At 54.5% G+C, this 20,964-nt stretch overlaps 1 protein-coding gene across 3 annotated transcripts in view; it reads left to right on the top strand.

Moving 5' to 3' along the window:
* CAPN9 (calpain 9) overlaps positions 1-20,433 on the top strand; it is a 38,280-nt gene extending 17,847 nt beyond the window's left edge. For 2 of the 3 annotated variants that reach the window (XM_036277576.1, XM_036277574.1), the window contains 13 exons: positions 977-1,054; positions 3,324-3,484; positions 4,388-4,545; positions 4,705-4,913; positions 7,217-7,253; positions 8,261-8,341; positions 9,231-9,288; positions 10,961-11,025; positions 11,454-11,522; positions 11,860-11,938; positions 14,847-14,963; positions 17,603-17,661; positions 20,407-20,433. In XM_036277576.1, coding sequence (XP_036133469.1) covers positions 977-1,054; positions 3,324-3,484; positions 4,388-4,545; positions 4,705-4,913; positions 7,217-7,253; positions 8,261-8,341; positions 9,231-9,288; positions 10,961-11,025; positions 11,454-11,522; positions 11,860-11,938; positions 14,847-14,963; positions 17,603-17,661; positions 20,407-20,433 — 1,198 coding nt within the window. The remainder of the gene's footprint in view (positions 1-976; positions 1,055-3,323; positions 3,485-4,387; positions 4,546-4,704; positions 4,914-7,216; positions 7,254-8,260; positions 8,342-9,230; positions 9,289-10,960; positions 11,026-11,453; positions 11,523-11,859; positions 11,939-14,846; positions 14,964-17,602; positions 17,662-20,406) is intronic. The other variant, XM_036277575.1, reaches the window with a different exon arrangement.
* Positions 20,434-20,964: the final 531 nt, after the last annotated feature.

The raw sequence follows: 20,964 nt of genomic DNA, 5'->3' as shown, positions 1-20,964 counted from the left end.
GAACCCTGATTCTGACCCTGCCTGGAATGGCACAGGGCTGCAGCCCAGCCCGTTATCTGGGTGTGAGCACGTGGGTGTGAGCGTGTGGGTGTGAGCGTGTGGGTGTGAGCACGTGGGTGTGAGTGTGTGGTGTGAGCACGTGGGTGTGCACACATGGGTGTGAGCGTGTGGGTGTGAGCACATGGGTGTAAGCACACGGGTGTGAGCACACGGGTGTATGCATGTGGGTGTAAGCACACGGGTGTGAGCACGTGGGTGTGAGCACGTGGGTGTGAGCGCACGGGTGTGAGCACGTGGGTGTGAGCACGTGGGTGTGAGCACGCGGGTGTGCGCACACGGGTGTGAGCACATGGAAAACAACGGCTCAAAGGGCAGCTCTGAGTCCTGCTCTTCCACACCTACTCAAGGGACTGGAGAGACGTCCTCCCACCCCCGCAGGTCCAGATCTACAGGGGTGAGTGAGGTGGCCACAGTGGCCAGAGCACCACAGTGCTGGTGACTCAGTTTGACCTACTGAACCCTCCTGTCCACAGACTGGGCATGAATCGCAGCTGACTTCCTAGAGAGGTCAGGTAAGGAAGCTACTTGGTACACAAATGTCAAGCGTGGGTGAACTTAGGGTGTTGTTATCATTTTTCAACGTGTCAGCTCATGAAGGAAGGGGCGAGTCGGACACGTGCTCCAGGTCACACGTTTCAGTCCATTGGTGCCTTCCAGCTGGGAGCTTTCTGCTACCTGTTGTTCCTCCCCCTGTGCCGGCCCCACGATAACCTTCCAGGCAGGGTCAGTGGTCCTAAGGGCCCTTTCCATCAGCACAGTGGAGGTGCACTGCCGACCAGCCTCCAGACCCACTGGCCAGGATCAATTCCCACGTGTGCACACCCTGCTCCCCAGGGAGGGGCGCTCCCCACCCAAGGCTGGTGTCCTCTGGCTGCTGTTCACGCCTCGGTACCTAACACTGCCTGTTTGTTCCCAGCTCTTCCGAGTGGCGAGCCGTTGGCCCAGCGGAGCGACAGCGCCTGTGTCACAGCACCCTCGACGACGGGGAGTTCTGGTACAGTGCTTCTGTCCTGTTCCCAACCACGCGCCCCCGGGGACCATGTGCCCACGCCCTTAGGTGCAAGGAGCTCCACCTCCCTGCTCCCTCCCTCCCTCCCTCCCTCCCTCTCTCTCTCTTTCTCCCTTCCTTCCTTTCATTTATTTATTTAGTTTTGGTAAATCAAGTAATTCTATCTCAAACCCCTTATATACATCCAGGTTGGCAGAGAACTTAATTTTTTTTTCTTTATTGATTTTAGAGAGAGAGGAAAGGAGAGGGAGAGAGATAGAAACATCGATGAGAGAGAACATTGATTGGCCGCCTCCTGCACTCCCCCTACTGGGGATCAGTCCCACAACCTGGGCATGTGCCCTGACCAGGAATCGAACCGGCGACCTCTTGGTGCATGGGTCCACGCTCAACCACTGAGCCACATCAGCCAGGCAAGGTTGGCAGGGAACTTAGTCTGCTATTTTTTGGGAGACTCAGCCCACCTCCACATTTGTTCATTTGTTCGAGATTCAAGGGAGTACAGTGATTCTGAGAAGGAGGGGGAGCCTCCGGTCTCCAGCGTCCCACCTCTGAGTCTCCGAGTTTGCAGGGGAACCTGAAGACAGGCAGCCTGGCGCACACAGGTCCCCTCCCTCCAGGCCTACCTCAATGACAGGGACCCTCGAAGGCACTTACCTTGAGAACATCTGAAAACAGACCTACATGAGAAGGACGTGTGCCTCATCTGGAGTAAATCTCTTTGTTTAGCTGAAAATGTTTAACAGGCCTTTATTCCCAGAAGGATTTTCTCTATCTTCTTTCTTCCTCCGGGTCCAAACACGGTCGGCTCCTCCTACCCTGCGAGGCCACCGCTCTCTGGTGTCCGGCTCTCTTCCGTCTCGCGCGCTGAAACCAGTCAGTTCTCGCCTAGGCTGGCCTCTCCCTTGTAGCAGCATATCAACACAGCGAGCAACCAGCACACACTACCACTCAGCCCTTTCCATCCTTCCCCGTGGGCACTTATTTGTTCTGTCTTCCACATTCTTACACACAACAGCTTTAGCAAATATTTTGCCATTCATAGCATGGACATCTCTTCTCCAGCTCCAATACTTCCTGCAGCCTCCTGCCCAACTGCTAAGCTGGCCATCACGTAGTTAGACTTCTGTTATGGTGGCTCCATACTTCAAGGACCAGTGACTCAGGGTAACGCCAGCTGCTGTAACAAATAAACTCAAAAGTATAAAGACGCAAATGCAATAACGTTTATTTCTCACTGTGGTAACAGTCCACGCAGCCATTCCCATTCTGGGGTGGCTTGTCTCCCGGCAGCGATTCAGGGGCCCGAGCTCCCTCATTGTGGGGCTCCAACATCCCCTGGGGTCACATGATCTTCTGCAGAAACCAGCAGAAAAGGAGGAAAAGGAAAGATTGGAGAAGACACTCCCGCTTCCCAAAAGCCTTGACTCAGAAGGCGCCCTCTCTGCTCCCCCACCCTGGACGAAAGGGCGCTGCAGTCCCCGGCCCTATTCTGGTGCAAACGTTGCTGTCCTGCTGGCCATGTCTGCCCCAGGAGCCATGACGTGGAGAGTGGAAGACATTTGTGGGAACCCTGGGGGGTGTTTGAGAGATCGACAAGTTGTGGAATTAGAAATTAGAGACAAATTTACTTTGCATTTTGAGTACAGAGGCTCTGGGTGAAGAGTTACATGAAAAGAGCAAAACAGAACAAAATGCTGCAGATGGGAATTGGGATCCTCGCACAGCTTGCTGGACGTGAGCAGGAGGCAGGAACAGTTTGGGGTGAAGCTAGTGGAAGAAGGAGAAGAAAGGCGGAGAAGTGAGGAGACCCACAGCGGGAAGTCCAGGGAAGACGAGTGTCCGCGGGTCTCCACACCGGCCCGTGAGGCCGTCCCTTACTTCCGGGGACCTCCTCGCCCGCACCCTCCTCTTGACGGGCTTTGCTCGGTAGCACTCACATGTGACCAACCTATTCTTTTACCTTCCGTCTCTTTTTACCTTTGTAGTCTTTTCTTAACTTCTCTTGTGTGTATTTTCTGTCTCCCCACACCTGAGGTCTTCCCACTCCTTGGGGACAGGGGCAGCAGGGCTTGTTAGATGAGTAAATGAATGAATGAGTGAATGAGTGAGTAAATGTGTGAATGAGTGAGTGAGTGAGTGAATGAGTGAGTAAATGAGTGAATGAGTGAGTGAATGAGTAAATGAGTGAATGAGTGAATGAGGCAGGCATCACCATCACTGCTATGCACTGTGTGCCTCCACCTTGTTGCAGGATGGCATTGAGTGACTTTAAGACCCATTTTGACAAAGTGGAGATCTGCAACCTCACGCCGGATGCCCTGGAGGAGGACGCTCTCCATAAGTGGGAGGTGACAGTCCACCAAGGAAGCTGGGTGCGGGGCTCCACGGCGGGGGGCTGCCGCAATTTCCTGGGTTAGTAATCTGCCTGTCTCTATCATTCTCAAGTGTCCAGTCCCACCCAGGGACATCAATGAGTCAGGGCCAGGACGCTAGAGAAAACTTGAACCATGGGCTTACACAGGAGGATTTCAGGGACGATGGGGAAAGAGGGTCGAGGGGACCTGGCAGGAAGCTAGGTAAGAATTGCTCAGGGAAATTCCCTCGTTTTACCACTTAGGTTATTTCCCAATATAAGTGATAGAAAACAATGCACACTGGTCCTGCAATAAAAAGAATTTATTGTCCCACATAACTGAACAGTTCAGAGCAGTCGAGTGGCCTTTGAGCATAGATCGCTCCCGCCTGTTCGTAATTCTCTGTTCCGCCCTCTTTCCTCTGTTGACTTCTTCCTGGGTCTGGCTGTCTTTATAGTCACAGGGAGAGCTCCTAAACGTTATTAAACCAAAGTCCTCAACGTCCCTCTAGCTGGGAATTCCTGGAACCAGTGCTGCCTGGTGAAGCCTGTGGGCTGATCAGCTTTGTTCCAATTCTCATGGCAAGAGGGACTTGCCTAGATTAATCGGGGCTCACCCTGGACCTGGGGGGAGGTGGCTTCTGCTCAAGCTGCACAACCGTAGCCGGTGCTGGGCACAGCCACAGACACTGCGCTCCCCTTGGAAATGCCACATGGCAAAAGTAGGATGGAGCAAACCGTAGCCAAGGAGACCCACAGAATGTCCTTAGAGAGCTGCATGGGAAATGGTTCAAGAGAAGGTGGAAATGAGCGAGAGAAACTGCACCTCGCAGGAGAGAAGAAATTATTTTCTCAGGTCTGGGAGGATGGGGTGGGGTGCATAGGGGTGTGTGTGTGTGTGTGTGTGTGTGTGTGTGTGTGTTTAAAAGGAGGAAAAATAATTTGCCTCTTTCCAATGGCAGACACCTTTTGGACCAACCCACAGATAAAGTTGTCCCTGACTGAGAAAGATGAAGGGCAAGAGGCGTGCACTCTGCTTGTGGCCCTGATGCAGAAAGATCGAAGGAAACTCAAGAGGTTTGGCGCCAACGTGCTGACCATCGGCTATGCCATTTATCAGGTGGGTGGGCCCACTGCTCTCAGAGCTCACCATCTGGGCTCTACATCCTCGCTCCTCCCTGGCTCCTGTCTGAGGCTCACCAGCCAGTGCCTAGACTGGCTCCAAACAGCCCAAGCCAACAGCCCTCCCCAGAGAAGCCAGCCTGCCTTCCCATTGCAGTGCCCAGGCAGAGAGGAGCATCTGAACAAAGACTTCTTCAGATACCACGCTTCCCAGGCCCGAAGCAAAACATTCGTCAACCTGCGGGAAGTCTCCGACAGGTTCAGGCTGCCCCCTGGGGAGTACATCCTGATCCCCAGCACGTTCGAGCCCCATCAGGAAGCCGACTTCTGCCTGAGGATCTTTTCAGAAAAGAAAGCCATCACCCGGTGAGTAACAGGTTCAAGAATCCCTTTCACTCAGTGGCTCTTTGGCAGAGAAGTCACTAGGAGACTGTTGGAACCCTGACCCCCCTCTTCCCTTTCCCATGATACACCCGGAGACCAGGCAGGAGGGGTTCTTAAACCCATTTTCAAAGCAGGATACATTTCCATTTGAGTTCTGCTCCTCCCCCCTTCAAACACACCATTAAAACTGCTCCCAGAATGGTGCTCACGAGACCCTCATGGGGGTGGGGGTGGGGGAGCCTCATTTTCTAGATCTTTTACCAAGAAGCCTCTGGAGTGGGCGCTCTTCTAGGGAGGCTAGACCTGTTTCTGTGCACGAGGAAGGGCGTGGCTATTGCAAGTTTCAAGGATGACATGTTTGAATAAATATTGGTGACTCTGCCTCCCATTGGACATACTGGCTTTCTCCATCTCCCTACTGTAGCGTCTTAACAGAATTACTTTGTATCAGTTAATCCTGCAAGAAAAAATTCCCATTACTGCCCATTCCCCATTGGTTGCTCTGTAGCAGAGGGAAAAAATGGTTCAAGATAGGAGAAGCCATTTCTTTTTCCAATGGAGACATTGCAGGGATGCCCGAGAATGGCAAAACCGACTGTTGTGTGTGTGTAAGCCAGATCCGTCCCAGCAAAGTCCTCAGGAACGACACGGAGACAGCCGTGGCCACACAGCCGCTCTGGTCTCCTTGTGTTCGGTGGATGGAAGTGGGCTGACGGTGCGCATGCGGAACACTGCCAATCACACAGTCTGGTTGGGTTGCCCAAGCTGATGACCAAAGGTGTGGTTCTTGTCAGCTAAATAGAAGTACTAAAGTCTTTAGTTTTTCAAAACTCTGCTGGAAAGTTGTCCTCCAGTCTTCTCCCAGATACTAGTACAAGTTGAGGATGAATTTCCCAGGGTCTGTCCACACGAAAGCACCCCAAACAAGATCCATGCAGATTGGCAACTTCTGTGGGTGGCAGGAGGGAGCGCCAGCCCGTGCCAGTCCCGCACTCAGTGTTCTCTGTCCCCAGCGGGTACGGTCACAGTCCCCAGCATTTACAGGCGGCTGATACATGGCAGAGCTAACTCCACGCTCACGCTTTCTGAACAGGATGCTTTCATGGGCTATGACACTGAGCACAGAATCGGCTCCTCCTTCCGTAAGAAGACCCGCCTGAGCTCTGTTTCCATTGGTTCATTCTCATGCCAGGGTCCTGAATGACAAGAACTCTCAGAGGGCTCTGCTGTGTGCCCGGGGGAGGAGGAGGAAGGGAAGGGCCACCGGCTCCATCCTCCTGTTGTTTACTGGGGTTCCCTTCGAGTCTGCAGCAGACTTTCTTCGGGAGACCCTCAGGTTTACTCCCTAAGATTGGATTCTTCCAAATGTTTTCAGTATCAAAAGCTGAAGCCTGCTCCTCCTGTCGGCATTACTGCTCTTCAAACACTGGGCTCCCCTAAATGTGGAACAGCAGAACACACATGCTTCCAGCATTTTCCCCAGACTAGCACGTAAACACACAGCCCCCACCCGCAGTGGGACCAGGGACCTACAGCCATGGGAAGGGGCATGTCAGGGGTACTCTTTTTGGTTTTGACCCAACTTGCTCTATAATCTTTAAAATTAGCCCATGAGCCCTGGCAGGTGGGGCTCAGTCGGCTGGGCGTTGTCCTGTGTACTGAGGGGTTGCTGGTTGGATTCCTGGTCAGGGCACACGCCCAGGGTCCAGGCTTGGCCCCAGGAGGGGGCGTGCAGGAGGCAGCTGATTGATGTTCTGCTCTCACATCCACATTTCTCTTGTTCCCTCTTCTTCCTCTCTCTCTCCCTCTCTAGAAGTCAATAAAAAATCTTTAACAACAACAAAATTCCACCAGGAATGAGTAACCCTATGGCTAAATAGCTGTCTCCAATGACCGGGCCTCCGTTGGAGATGTGATAACACTGCTTGGCTCTCGAGGCCTCGGGGCCTCTGCTGTTCTACATGACTCGTTGTAAATACCCCTTGGTAAAGCGCACCCAGGAAACGGGAGTGATTGCAGTTAGCTTTTCCTTCCAGAATCCAGAACGTGCAAGTCCTCAGGTGGTGGCCAGCGACCTCCCTCTGTTTTCATGCTGGGCAGTGGTGGGTGACGAGGGGAGGGTGAGGTCAGTGCGTGGGGGGCGCAGACCCTGTGAAATGTAGACGGCACTGCAAAGAGGGCTACAGCGGGACAGAACCTTCCAGTACCTCTGGGCCCTTTCGGCGCCGCAGACCCTAATGAGGAAGTTAATGGGCCACTGGTCAGCCTGTTTCCTGCCTCCACAGGGACCTGGACGGAGGTGTGGACATTGACCTTCCTGAGGTGAGCCTTCTCCTGTTGCTGTGTGTGTGTGTGTGTGGGGGGGGGGGGGCTCAGTGGCTGTCCTGGAGCCTGTCCTTGTAACAAAGCATCACATAAAACTCGGAAGTTCAGGGAGTGGTTACCTGCGAGCAGGCAGGCACCTTGACCCTGACCTCCCGGAGGACGAGGCTCTACTAACCTCCCGCAGCCCAGTGGGGCCCGGGAACAGGTAGGGGCCGCACACAGCTCCGCTCGGACTGAGCTCTGCGCTGCCCATCGCTGCTCCCCGGGAGGCGGCTGCTGCTCGTGGGGGATGGGATATCTTTACAACATGGCCAATGTCAGAGAAATAATTAATAAAAGGACATTAGAGAGGCCAGCAGGCCTTTCGCTGTGGACGCAGGGGAACACGTGACTCCTTCCCTGAAGCCGGGGCTGGGTCTACCCTTGTCCGGGGCTGTGAGGCTTTCCGGGGGTCTCAGGTGTCGCCGGAACAGCCTGCACCCCCGGAGCAGCAGTGACCTCTCGCTGCCGTCTCTGGGTTTCGGCATTAACGGGGCCCAAAAATAAATCAAGAGAAACGCCCAAAGCACGCGCTGAGCTCTTCCGCGCACCGGGCCGCGTGCCCCACGCGGGGAGCGGACTCGGCGCTCAGACGCTTTCCCACCAAGCCCAGCACCGAGCAGCTAATCGCAGGCAGGGCCCCGGGTGGTGAGACAGGACGCGCAGGGGCGGCGGCAGCCCGGGCGAGGGTCCTGACCCCACCAGGAGTCCGGCTCCACCAGGCCACTAACAAGTCCTTCAGACACCCTTCCAAGGAGCCTTCACAAGGAACCGTGACGGTGGTCCCTGTGCCGCCGGCCAGTCCCGGGTCCTCTGCCCAGCACACATCGCGTGGCTGGGAGGTCCAGTCCTCCCTCGCTCGGCGGCACCACCTCCAGCCGGGCGGCTTCTGTCCTGCTATTTCTATGGGAAAGCAAATGCCAAGTGTCTTTTTTGTGATCCAAAATCTTCTGGTTCATTTCCAGCCTCCAAAGCCGAGTCCGCCGGGCCAGGAGACAGAAGAGGAACAGCAGTTCAGGGCCCTGTTTGAACGAGTCGCCGGGGAGGTGAGGTGTGGCTGTGGCTGCCCAGGCCGATGCCGGCGATGCCCCGACCCAGGGGTATTTGTCAGCACCACTCTCAGAGGCGTGCGTGGTGCCCCAGTCACAAAGTGAGACCAGCCTCCCCACTGCACCCCGCACCCTAAGGAGCTCAGAGCAGCGGAGGGAGCCTTCGCCAGGCGGCCCCTTGGAACTCTGCCCAGAAACCACCGCCTTCTCTAGGTTGGAGGTGGTGGTGTTCAGGAGGCCACTGTTAAACTGCAAACACACCAGGGCCGTGGGCCACCGGGGAAGGAGAGCCTGCACTTTGCTCCCCAGCCCCGTTCCCGCTCTCTCTGTCACTCAGCTTGCTTGTTGGGGGCCCGGGGTTTTCCCTGTCCCTGCTCAGGCCTCCGTGCTCCCAGAAACTGCCCCACCCACGCCCCGCGAAGCCCCTCAGTTGGAAGCCATATATACAGTTAGCCTGGTAACCAGTTCATGCCAGATGCTGATGACGGTATTAGCTTCCCACACGTGGCCGGGCTCCAGGACTGTCGGGGAGACACCCAAACCGGGGTGTCGCCCTCAGTGGGATCTCAGGCGCTCTGACAAACAGCCAGGTCAGGGAGGCGTGGGCACCCGGTCTGGGGTGGAGACAGTGGGCACTCGCGGGGCAGCGTCAAAGCACAGCAGGCATGGTGGTGAACTGCAGCCCGGGGCAGCGAGTGGGTGAGGGTGGAAGGGTGGCCCCGTTTTCTCCATCCTTTCTGGGTTGGGTTGCAGGTCCCTGAGCCGTGAGCCTGCAGCAGGCGCTTGGGGGCTGCTGGTCTGTCACTTGAGCCGAATCAGGCTCAGAACTGAAAGAAACTCCAAAGGTACCGAGGGCCATAAAAAGCAATTTTCTCCACTTGAACAGGACATGGAGGTGACTGCAGAGGAGCTGGAATATGTTTTAAATGCTGTGCTGCAAAAGAGTAAGTGATCCCCCGTCGGGGCCCCGGGCTGCTCGGGTCCTGTGGCAGCACACGCCTGGGTCTCCGCAGCCCCCCGGGGTCTCTGCAGCCCCCCGGGCTCCCCGCTCTCAGAACCACAGTCTGCCTTTCTGACGCTGGACAGACTTTAAAAGAGCTTTCATTGCTGTCTCCCGGTTGCAAAAATGATGCGTGTTCATGGTAGAAAATTCTAAAAAATGCTGAGAAGCTTGATGACAAGGATGAAAATCACCAATAATCTCTCGTCCGGTAACCACTATTAACATGTGTGTGTGTGTCTTTGTGTCATGTACGTAGTCTGGGTGTGTATGCATACACATAATTAGTATTAAATTATAGATACATACAATTTTACATTTTTATTTTTTTATTTTATTTTTTTTATTTTAGAGAGAAAGAGGGGGAGGGAGAAAGAGATAGAACCATTGATGAGAGAGAACATCGATTGGCCCCTCGTGCATGTCCCCCACTGGGGTTCAGGCCCACAACCTGGGCATGTGCCCTGACTGGGAATCGAACTGGTGACCTCTTGGTTCATGGGTCGATGCTCAACCACTGAGCCACCCCGGCCGGGCCAATTTTACATTTTAATACAGTGGTTTCTGATATGTTCGCAGAAGTGTGCCGCCACCACCACAATCAATTTTAGAACATTTCCTCATTCCAGAAAGAAAGCCAGGACTGTTTCCCCAGCCCCTGGCAGACACTCATTCCCTGTGTCACTAGATCTGCCTATTGTGGGCTTTTCATGAAAAGGATGGACGCCACACGTGGGCCCCTGTGCCTGGCTCCTTCCAGCGCAAAGTGCCCACAGTCACCACGCTGTGGCCTGTGTCAGTGCCTCATTCCTCTGGCAGCAGCCGGTGACACTCCACTGTGTGACTGTGCCATTTTCTGTTTCTGCCCCCCGTTGATGGGCATTAGCTCGTGGCCATTTCTTGGCCATTAGGAATAACACTGCCCGGTCATTCGTGCGTAAGTTACTTGTGTGGTCGTGTGTTTGTTTCTCTGGGGTACAGAGCTAAGAGACTTGCTGGGTTACATGGTAACTCTGTATTTAATGTTTTAAGAAGATGCCTGACTATTTTCCAAAGTTATGTCATTTCTAAATTTTTGCCATTATAAATAACCTGATGAAGAACGTCTGAATTGGTCATTCTTTGCTTGGGATTCTTAAAACTAGGATAAATGGATGAAAGGACATTCCCATTATTAAGGCCTTTTTCATATTTCGTGAATTTTCCTCCCAAAAGGCCATGTCAACTCACACTAGCATGCTAAGAGGGTGAGCATGTCACGGCCCTCCTAGCCCCAGAGCTAACCACACCACTGGACTTTCAGCAGATAGAAATACATATGTCTTTCCAGGGGTGATCTGAATTCTGCTTTCTTTTTTTGTTGTTTTTTAATCCTCACCCAAGGATATTTTTCCATTTATCTGAGATAGAGAAGGAGAAAGAGAGAAAGAAAGCAATACATCGACTGGTTGCCCCCCCCCCCCCCCGCCACAACCCCGACCAGGGCCGGGGACGAACCGCAGCCAAGGTACACGCCCTCGGCCAGAATCGAACCCTCAACTCTTTGGTCCATGGGCCGATGCTCTAACCCCTGAGAAACCTGCCAGGGCTGAATTCTGTTTCTTGTATGATTTCAGGAAAGGACATCAAATTCAAGAAGCTAAGCCTGATTTCCTGTAAAAACATCATTTCGCTGATGGACGTATCCTTCCCAGTGGTGGGCAGAGTCGATGCGAAGTGTTTCTCTATAGGCAGACCTCCCTGGGCCAGGGCACCCAGACCCAGCAGGACGGTCTTCTTCACGGGATCAGCCAGAGCCTGGGAGACCCCGAGTGCTGGGCCTGGAACAGAGCCGCACGGCGCCGACCGTGCAAGGAGGGGATGTTTTTGAAGGGACTTGGGGATCTGCAGCCACTTCGGGTCCCCTGCCAGGGAATGAAGGAGCTTTTGTGTTTTTCTCAAACCTTTGGTGCCATTGCCGTCTCATCCCCGTGGCATCCTCTCCTCGGAGATTCGCCTCGAAGTTCCGACTCTGTCCCCGGGTCACCCTTCCCTGCAGGCCCAGGCGGGAGGTCCCACGAGGAGCCCCAGGTTGAATCGCTCACAGTTTCCTTGACGCACTTGGCACAGACCAGTGGCAACGGGAAGCTGGAGTTTGATGAATTCAAAGTGTTCTGGGACAAACTGAAGACGTGGATCGTACGTAGCCGGCGGGGCACAGTCCCTAGGGGGTCGCACAAGCCCAGAGCAAAAGGGGGGTTAAAAGGCTGGGCTGCTGGCGACTGGAGAGCCTGTGCTCAGGGGGGCGAAGGGAAGAAACCAGGACGGGAGTCCAGCACTTCTGACACAGACGTGTCTCCGTGCAATGCCCAGATGCCAAGGGAAACACCAGGGACCCCCTTCCTCTGGAGGGCCCGCCCAGCCACTGCCTCCCACCCCGGAGGAACCTCCCCTCCTGCGCTGGCTGCCCCCCGTTACTGCCATCCAAGGCGCCTTCCAGGGCTCTGTGCTCACTGCCTCTGCTGTCCTCCCACAGAACCTCTTCCTTCAGTTTGACGCTGACAGATCCGGCACCATGTCCTCCTACGAGCTGCGAACCGCCCTGAAAGCCGCAGGTAAGGAGGAGCCCGGCACGCGGGGTGCGGACTGACTGCGCCAGGTGCTGTCCGGCGGTCACGGCTTCTCAGCGCTGGGGGTGGCCGGTCTCACCTCCCGGGTTGATGCTTCTTCGGGGCACAAAGCTTTTCGTGGCAGAGCCAGGGCTCAGACTCAGGACTCTCGCTCACGCCAGGGCCCACGTTTTGTTTTTGTTTTTTTAATCCTCACCTGAGGACATTTTTCCATTTTTTGTTCAGATAGAGTGGGAGGAAGAGAGAGAGAGAAACATCGATGTGAAAGGGACACATCAAGTGGTTGCCACCCGCACAACCCAACCAGGGCCAGGGACAAACTGCAACCGAGGTACGTGCCCTTAGCGGGAACCGAACCCGGGTCTCTCTGAAACGCAGGTTGACGCTCTAACCGCTGAGCCAAACCGGCCAGGGTAGGGTCCACGTTTTGAACCACAGTGCAAAGTCGGCAGGAACGCTTAAAAGGCACCCACCAAGCGTGAACTTAGCCTGAGCCCCGGGGCCTCTCAGCCTCTGGCCAACGTTTCTGGCCAAGCAGAGTTACATGTGGCCCTTCGGTGACAAGCTGCAGTGTGTCCGAACCTCTCACTTGTGATGACCACGGACCAGGCAGGACAAGCCCCCTCCCATGGTTCTGGTTCAGGGAGGAGCCACCTGCAGCCCTGTCCCGGGCTCTGTCCCTCGCAGACTGAATCCAAACTGGATGATTCAGCCAAGTTTGTACCCTGCTTCCTGCACGAAGGATGGGTTCCAGGTGGACCTCCTATCCCTCCCCCCCGGCAGTCACTGCCGTGGCTGCGTCTCTGGGCTCAGCTGGCCTCTCTCATATCGCTGCGCTTTGCGCGGTCACTGCAGCCCACAGCCCCCGCCACCAAGCCTGCCTCACAGGCCTGCCCCCTGGGCCCTGCCAAGCTTGTCTGGTTCCCTGCCGGGTGATCCAAGCATCTGGAGACACTGTCAGCTTCGAGGTCTGCTAAAGGGACAGAATGTACAAACGCTGGACCATCTTGGGGCCTACGCGAGGGAGAAGAAGACAAGATTAGCCGCAACTGTGGAGAGTCCCCGGAGGAGAGTTTGCTAGGGGTGGGGATTCCGTTTCTAGGGCAGGAGGACAGAGAGGGGACAAGGGAGCCCTGCGGAGAGGATGGGTGTGACAGCCTTCTGGTCCTGACTGCGGAGGGGAGGAGACAGGGTTGCCATGGAGAGCGGAGGCCAGGATTCGGGGCATCACCAGCAGCCAGCACCCCGTGTAGGCCCCAGACTGCTCGGTGTCTGGTTGGCCTCCTCTGTCTGGAATCGGGACCAAGGGGGCAGCAAGACCCTGGTGGGCTTTTGAGGAACACTGTGAACATTTTCCCTGGAAAGTGAGTGTGCAGGGGGACCTGGGGTCAAGGTCATCCCAGAGGACGTTGGTTAGAGAGCAAGTATTTAAATATAGATCTAAAAGGAACTTGACCTCCTCTCAGCCCCATTCAACCGGTGAGGAAACCAAAGCCCAGAGAGGAGAAGAAACAGCCCCTGGCCCAAGAGCAGGGGCCTGAAGCCCAGGCGGCTCCAGCCTGTGTCCTCTCTAGCGTACACGGGGTGTTCTCTTCAGCCTGTGTTCTCTCTAGCGTACACGGGTGTTCTCTCCAGGCTGTGTTCTCTCTAGCGTACACGGGGTGTTCTCTCCAGCCTGTGTTCTCTCTAGCGAACACGGGGTGAATGGGCCCTGCACCCCCCACCCACTGTGGGCATCAGCACCCCTGCTGAGAAACGCGATTTCTTTTAAAATTGTGTTTTCAATTGCAGTTTACATTCGGTGTTATTATGTATTAGTTTCAGGTGTACAGCTTATTGGTTAGACAGTCACAGGCTTTACAAAGTGGTCTCCCGATAGTCCCAGTACCACCTGGCCCCATACACATCATCACAATATTACTGACTATATTCCCTTCCTGTGCTTCACATCCCCGCAACTACTTTGGAACTACCAGTGTGTGCTTCTTAATCCCTTCACCTGTTTTACCCAGCCCTCAGCCCCCCCCCCCCTCTGGCGACCATCAGTCTGTTCTCTGTATCTATGAGTCTGTTTCTATTTTGTTTGTTCATTTATTTCGCTCTTTACATTCCACATAGAAGTGAAATCATGTGGCATTTTCTTTCTGTCTGACTTATTTCACTCAGCATAATGCCTCCTAGGTCCATCCCCGCTGTCGCAGATGGTAAGATTTCAGAGTCCCCGCCCCCGACCCAGCCAACACCTGTGGGTTAAAATGCACTTGAGAAAGAGCCACTCACTGCAGGTGTCGAGGCTGAAACCCTCGGGGCCCAGCAGGACCTGGGCTCCGACGTAAGCTGGAGGGAAGGCTGGCGCGGGCACAGAGTAGGGCTCAGACACCGCCTGGCATCAGGTAGCCCCAAACGAGGCTTCCTGAAGAGTCAGCAAGACACAGTGGGTGAGGTCAATGTCAAAACCAAGACCATGTAGCCCGGGGGTGTTGTCAAATGGTTAGAGCGTCGGCCCGAGCACCTCAGGGTCTTGGGTTGGATGCCCGGTCAAGGGCACGTACCTGGGTTGCAGGTTTGATCTCTGGCCCTGGTCCAGGTGCGTGCAGGAGGCAACCAATCTACGTGTCTCTCTCACACTGATGTCTCTCTGTCTCTCTCCCCACCCCTCCAAAAAAAATCAATGGAAAAACATCCTTGGGTGAGGATTAACAACAACAACAAAATGCACTCATTAAACGCAAAGGTACAGCTGTGACTTGACCTGCCTGCCCCCCATAGACACGCCTGTCACACTGCGTTCAGACTGGGCCTGGGAGCTCCCTTCCCTCGGCTCCCCCCAGCGGACGGGCGCGCCCCGTTGGCCCCTTGGGACTCAGCCCGTGTCTCCTGCTGCTCCCCACAGGCTTTCAGCTGAGCCGCCACCTCCTGCAGCTGATCGTGCTCAGGTACGCGGACGAGGAGCTGCAGCTGGGCTTCGACGACTTCCTCAACTGCTTGGTCCGGCTGGAGAACGCCAGCCGTAAGTGTCCCCGCCCTCCGTCCCCCGGGAGCACGTGAGAAACCACCGGCCAACAATCAGGCAAAGAGGCCGCAGAGAGCCAGCGTCATGTCCGTGCCGCGGGTGTTAGCTACGGCTCCTTCTCTACACGCTCAGTGTCTTTGCGGGAGGGTCACAGGGTGGGGTCCTGCCTCACGTCTGACTTCAGCTCAAATCTCACCATGGCACATAGAACCAGAGTCCCTCTGTCTCCCTTCCCAGCCCGCCTTTGTGTTCTGTAAGCCCTCGACGCTGACCCTGTTCCCTCAGACAAGAGTTGTCACCCCAAGAAAGGAGAGAGCTCGTGCGGGGGGGGGTCCTTGGCGTCTGCAGTTTATTGTCTGTCACAGAGTTGAAGCTGAATGAAGTGCGTCCAGGGCCTGTGACTTGGCACCATGGCAACTGGCATGGGGTGCCATCCACGCAGAGGCACAGGGCCCTGAGCCCCTAAGGTGCCCACAATTGGTTTAACACTCCGGGGTCACCGTCTTGACTTCATAACTTTGTAACAAAGAGCCCGAGTTTCCGTGCGGCCCGGGGCTCCGCAGATTTCGATGGAGTGAGCCCCGCTGGCGTTTTCTGAAGTGTGTCTGCCAGGTGAGTTCAGGGCACTTGCTAAGCCCGGGCCAGGTCGGTGCCGCTCGCGTCCACGGTGCTGGAGCTCCCTCCGCTCCTTCTGTGTCACTGGGGCATGTGGACTTGTTGGGAGCATGTCTTCATCGACGTGAGCTCCAGGAGCACCGTCCGTCATGGACGACAGGCACACGCGTTGACTGACCGAGCAGAGGCGAGCAGGTGCCGAGGGCCCTGACCGTCACGCCGGGGGGCTGGGCTTTCTCCAGGTAGTTACCAGTAGTTAGTGAGAGGTGCGTTTTCCAGGGGGGTGGTCAAAAACGACCTAGAAATTATGAGATTGCATAGCTTCTCTCTCTCAACTGCCCTTTTCCTTTCTGAATCCCCTCAGGCCCAGGCCTCCCATCAGGGTGTCCTTACATCGAGGAATATTGGGGAGAAGGCACTTCAGGCTTAGCATCACCTACTGGGGCCCGCAGGTTAGGTTCATCCCCTGGAGAGCTTTTAAGAAAACCAAGGCTAGAAGTTCGCCCCAGGATTATTTTAACTTCTTATTCCAGAAAATTTTAATCAAACTCTTAATTATAAAGAATAATAATCATTTCCCATGAACCTCCACCTGCGCTTCTCAAACTTTGCCACATATACAACCCCTGGGGGAGCTTGAAAATGTTGATGACCGGCTGCTCAGTAGACCAACTAAATCAGAATCCAGGGGGTGGCAAACAGCGTCTGTATTTGCAGAAGTCACCATGTGGTTCCAGAGCCCTGTCCCAGCTTCAGTAATTATCATCTTGTAACTTTTCCTTATGTTCCCCCACACATACTTTTCCCCCCTGAATTATTTAATAACAGGTCTCAGAAATGTGGTCCTTTCCTCTGTTTGTCTCTAACAGATAGATTTGTTTTTAGCATAAATTTTCTGGAATAAGAAGTTAAAAGCACAATAAAATCATAATAAGAAGCATAATCATCATGCAATTTGCATAACCTTAATATTTTCTCAGTAAGTCCTTGACATCCCCAGAGACTGGTCCTTGCTGAAATCTCCCAGGTCCTCTTTTTTTATTTTATTTTATTTTTGTTACAGATGTTTCTCCTTTTTTACCCCATTGACACCCTCCTCCCCATCCCCCCTCCCCGTCCCCGGCTTTGTTGTCCATGTCCATTGGTTATGCGTACATGCATATAAGTTCTGTGGTTTATCTCTTCCAGGTCCTCTTTTTACATTTGCCTGGTTGTCTCAGGATCCACTCACTGCATCTGACTGTTGGGTTCTGTCTCTTTTATTCTATGACAGCCCCCTCCTCCCCCCCCTCCCCCCGTTGTATTTCCAACAGTCCCAGGTGACTGTCAGGTGACACCAGAGTTGGCTGGCTGGACCACTTGGACTAAGGTGGGAGAAGGCGGGAGCAGTCACTCCCTGAGGCTGTTGCGGTAGACGCAGCTTCTGGCTCAGACGGGCTCTTCCTCCTTCCTGGCTGCTCCCACCAGTGGGGGTACCCACCGTGCTCACCTTCTTATAAGGGACTTGTAAGCTTTCAAGACTCACGCAAAACTTCATGTGCATGTGCTTCTGTTCTGGGAGTGGGGCCATGGACTGCAAGGGATCTTAGCCCCAAAAAGTTAAGATGGGGAGATGTTTTGGATTCAAGAGCTGGCTGGATATTGTACATGACAACACTGCCACCCAGCTTCCTGCATCACAGGGATTCAAGATCTTCCTCCACCCACCCAGAAAAATCCTGTCAGTGGGCCTGAGGCAGGCCGATGCTCCGGGGTGGGGAACGTCCGGCCCACGGGCCATATAAGGCCCTCGAAATCAATACCAGCTAACGTGCCTCACCAATTAGCCCGACTGAACACAGCAGGCTAATTATTAAGTTGATAATTTTGGATGGCCTGCGAACATGTTATAAATATCCAAATAGCCCTTGGCAGAAACAGGTTCCCACACTGAGCAGCTCTTCCACAGGCTTCCTGAGGGAAAACTGCCTGTTGGAGGACCAGTCCCTGCAATGATGCCTTTCTCATGTCTCTCCCATCAGGGGTATTCCAGGTTCTCAGTACGCAGAGCAAGGAGTTCATTCATCTCAACATAAACGAGGTATGACCCAGCTGGACCTTGTGCTCAGGGACCCAGCCGGGGCTGGGCCCACCGTCCACACTCCATAAACGTCTGCCAAATGCACAATTGCATGTGAGGGTTAACACTTAGCTTTGGGGTAAAGCAACAACAACATTGCTAATATTTTGGTGTACTATGTGCTTAGCAGTCAGTATCATTGTTGCAATAGTCCTGTGCGCTAAGGGCTGGTCGCATCCCCATTTTGCAGAAGTGGACAGTGAGGCATAGGGTGAGCCAGCAAACCCTGCTTCTCCTCCTTCTCTTCCTTCTGCCATGTGGGCTCCTCAGCCTGCTGCCTTCCAGCTTCCAATCTGTTCATCCTCCTTGCTCGTGTCTTCCCATAGGTCTCATGATTCTTGGCGTGTTGTGTGTGCATATGAAGGTAGGCACACGTGCAAATTCCTCAAAGGCCCTGAGAAATATACAGCTTTAACCAGTTACACGGGCTGATCACAGCAGAAATGACAGAGGGGAGAGCATGGTGGAATTTCAGAGGCTTGGAAGAGGCGGGATCCGGGCGTGGCTTGTTCTTTCCTCCCTGTCCTGTGTGGTCCTACCACCAACAGCGTGGGCGCCACCTAGGGGAGCTGGTTAGAATGCAGAGTGATGATAGGTAACCGGGTCATAAACTTCAAAGCTGCCAAGAGTCTTGATCTTGTTTTCATTAAAAAAAAAAAAAAAAAAAAGATAGTATGTGTCACGATAGAGGTGTTCGCTAATACTACAGTGGAAGTCATACTGCGGTGTACAAATGTATCAAATCACCACACTGTGCACCTTAAATTTGTAATGTTACACATCCATTATATCCAATAAAACAAAAACAAAAAAAGAAGTGCAGAGAACAGGCCCCACCCAGACCTGCTGCATCAGGCCTCATGTTGGCAGGATCCCCAGTGATTTCTGAACACAGCAAAGTCTGAGAACTCTGGTGAAACCTTCTCCTGCCCAAAGCCGTGGGGAAATACGGATGCTTTCCTTTGATGGTTCCCGTGGTTTGTCTTTCTGTCTAGCTCTGCCTTCTGTAAGCCTGACGGTACTAGCCAGGCCGCTCCTTCCCCAGCTCCGAGCTCTTTCTCCTGCGCTCACACCACACACCGGCTCACTTCCGGATTCACTGGCAACTTTGGGTTTGGAACCATTTAGTGACTATTCCAAGTTAGAGGTTGATGACAGTGTCCCAGACAGGGGATGAGACCTCCCCACTCCCTGTGCTCTGATTTTGGTCAATCAACCTGCTCTGTGCCTCAGTTTCACTATTTGCAGAAAGAGAGCTAGGCCTTAAACTTACACCCAAATCTTGGCTCGTAGTAATATTGTATAATTTGGCAATGTATCATGTTGACCCGTCACTGATGTTCCCGTGTGCATGTCCCAGGTCCCTGGATACATTGTAAGTACTCTGAGAATAGAAACCGGGCATTTTTCTGTTCCAGCATTCTCTTTCACCTTCGGTGGAAAACACATTCAGTAAATGTAACTCCTCTGATTGATGACTGTATAAAACACCCAAGATTCCAAAAAAGATATGCACACTCAGACTGGTCTCTTATGAAAACAAGAAGAACCTCTGGGCCCTTTACTTATCATTTACTTCAAGGCTTTGCCACTAACAAGCATGAAGAAAGTGTGACCGTTGCCACCTGTCCACAGTGCAAGGGGAGCGGATAGGCTTGGCCTTCAGTGGCCTCTTCACCAAAGACCCAAAGTACCAGAAGCGTGGAGGAAGCGCTCCATTGCTTCAGGTTCAGGGTGTCACCTTCAACCTGTGTCCACAGATGTGGGGGCTGGAATGAGCTCTTTCTCTGGTCCCCCTCAAGTCACAGACCGAAGTCATTCCGTGTACGCTCTCGCGCTGGCCCGTACTTACCAGTCTGCAAGACAAGACAAACCTGCACCCTCCCCTCTCCTGTTTTAACCGGCTCGAGCCCCACTGCACGTTAGCATCTCCTGGGGAGATTTTAACCCCAGTGCCCTGCCATGCCCCAGACCAATTCGCCCCAAACCTTGGGTCCTGGGACCCAGCACCGATATTTTTTAAATTCCCCTGGACAGCCCAGTGTATGGCCAAGTTCTGAATGCCCCTCCCCTCCACCCAGGACACGGATACTTTCTCTGCCACAGGCCTCTCCTGCACCTGCTCTGCTAAGAGTCTGTGTGTCTTCCTCCACCCGGCTGCCTTCCATCACCCCGGTCTTGGATCGTGCTGTGCCCTGGAGGGAAGAGAGGAGAGAACCCCCTCCCCCCAGAAATCATGCTCCCCCAAGTCACCCTGTAGTGATAAGAAAGCTGGTGAGAAGGAGGGGCTTGAGGGGCTCAGGATGGAGGAGGGGGGCTAACTTCTGCGCTTCCCTGTCCTCCAGCCCCTCGGTGATGGAGGGTCACCCCTGTCTCAGGTGAGGGGACCCCTCATCAAAGAGGAAAAGGTGCTTTATGCTGCCCCACCCTTGGTACCTCGGGGAGGCCCAGGGAGAAAGCACTTTTCTCTCTCTCCCATCATCCGCCCTTGACTTGACGTGCTCAGGAAAAGCTCAAGACCTCTGGGAAATTCGAAGTCCTGAGAATCGATGTTTTTTAATGTCGCTTGTTGAGGCAGAAGCCCGTGGCTGCGGGCGGGATGACCCAGTGGGGGAGCACCTGTGACGTGAACAAGGGGCTGTTCCTGAGGCTGGCAGGGAAGTGGAGGGTTAACCAGCCCTCATCTCTCTCTCTTTTTCTTCCCAGTTCATCAACCTGACAATGAACATCTGAGGCTTCCCCGGAGGGATGCGGCCAGTCCAGCTGAGACCTGCCCTGTGGACTGGGAGCTTCACTAGTCTCTGGTGCGGAGCTGTCGTGCCCAAGGCTCTGCCCTCCGCTGTCCAGCCCGCTCCTCCCCACGGCCCGTCACCTGCTCCGGGAAGGATGGAGTGGGCTTCGCTGTGCTGTCGCTTGTACGCTGCTGCTTTGTGAAATCGCTGCCCTGACAGGGCCGGTGCCTTACGTCCACCTGCGCCCCACGTCCACCTGCACTCCACGTCCACCTGCGCCCCACGCCCACCTGCGCCCCACGTCCACCTGCACCCCACGTCCACCTGCACCCCACGTCCACCTGCACCCCACGTCCACCTGTGCCCCACGTCCACCTGCGCCCCATGTCCACCTGCACCTTACGTCCACCTGCGCCCCATGTCCACCTGCAATCCACGTCCACCTGCGCCCCATGTCCACCTGCGCACCATGTCCACCTGCGCCCCATGTCCACCTGCGCCCCATGTCCACCTGCGCTCCACGTCCACCTGC

The sequence above is a fragment of the Molossus molossus genome, unplaced genomic scaffold (assembly GCF_014108415.1).
Source record: "Molossus molossus isolate mMolMol1 unplaced genomic scaffold, mMolMol1.p scaffold_m16_p_23, whole genome shotgun sequence".
In the NCBI taxonomy this organism is placed as follows: domain Eukaryota; kingdom Metazoa; phylum Chordata; class Mammalia; order Chiroptera; family Molossidae; genus Molossus; species Molossus molossus.
Note: the sequence above shows the minus strand (reverse complement) of the source record. Positions and strands in the feature narration are given on the sequence as shown.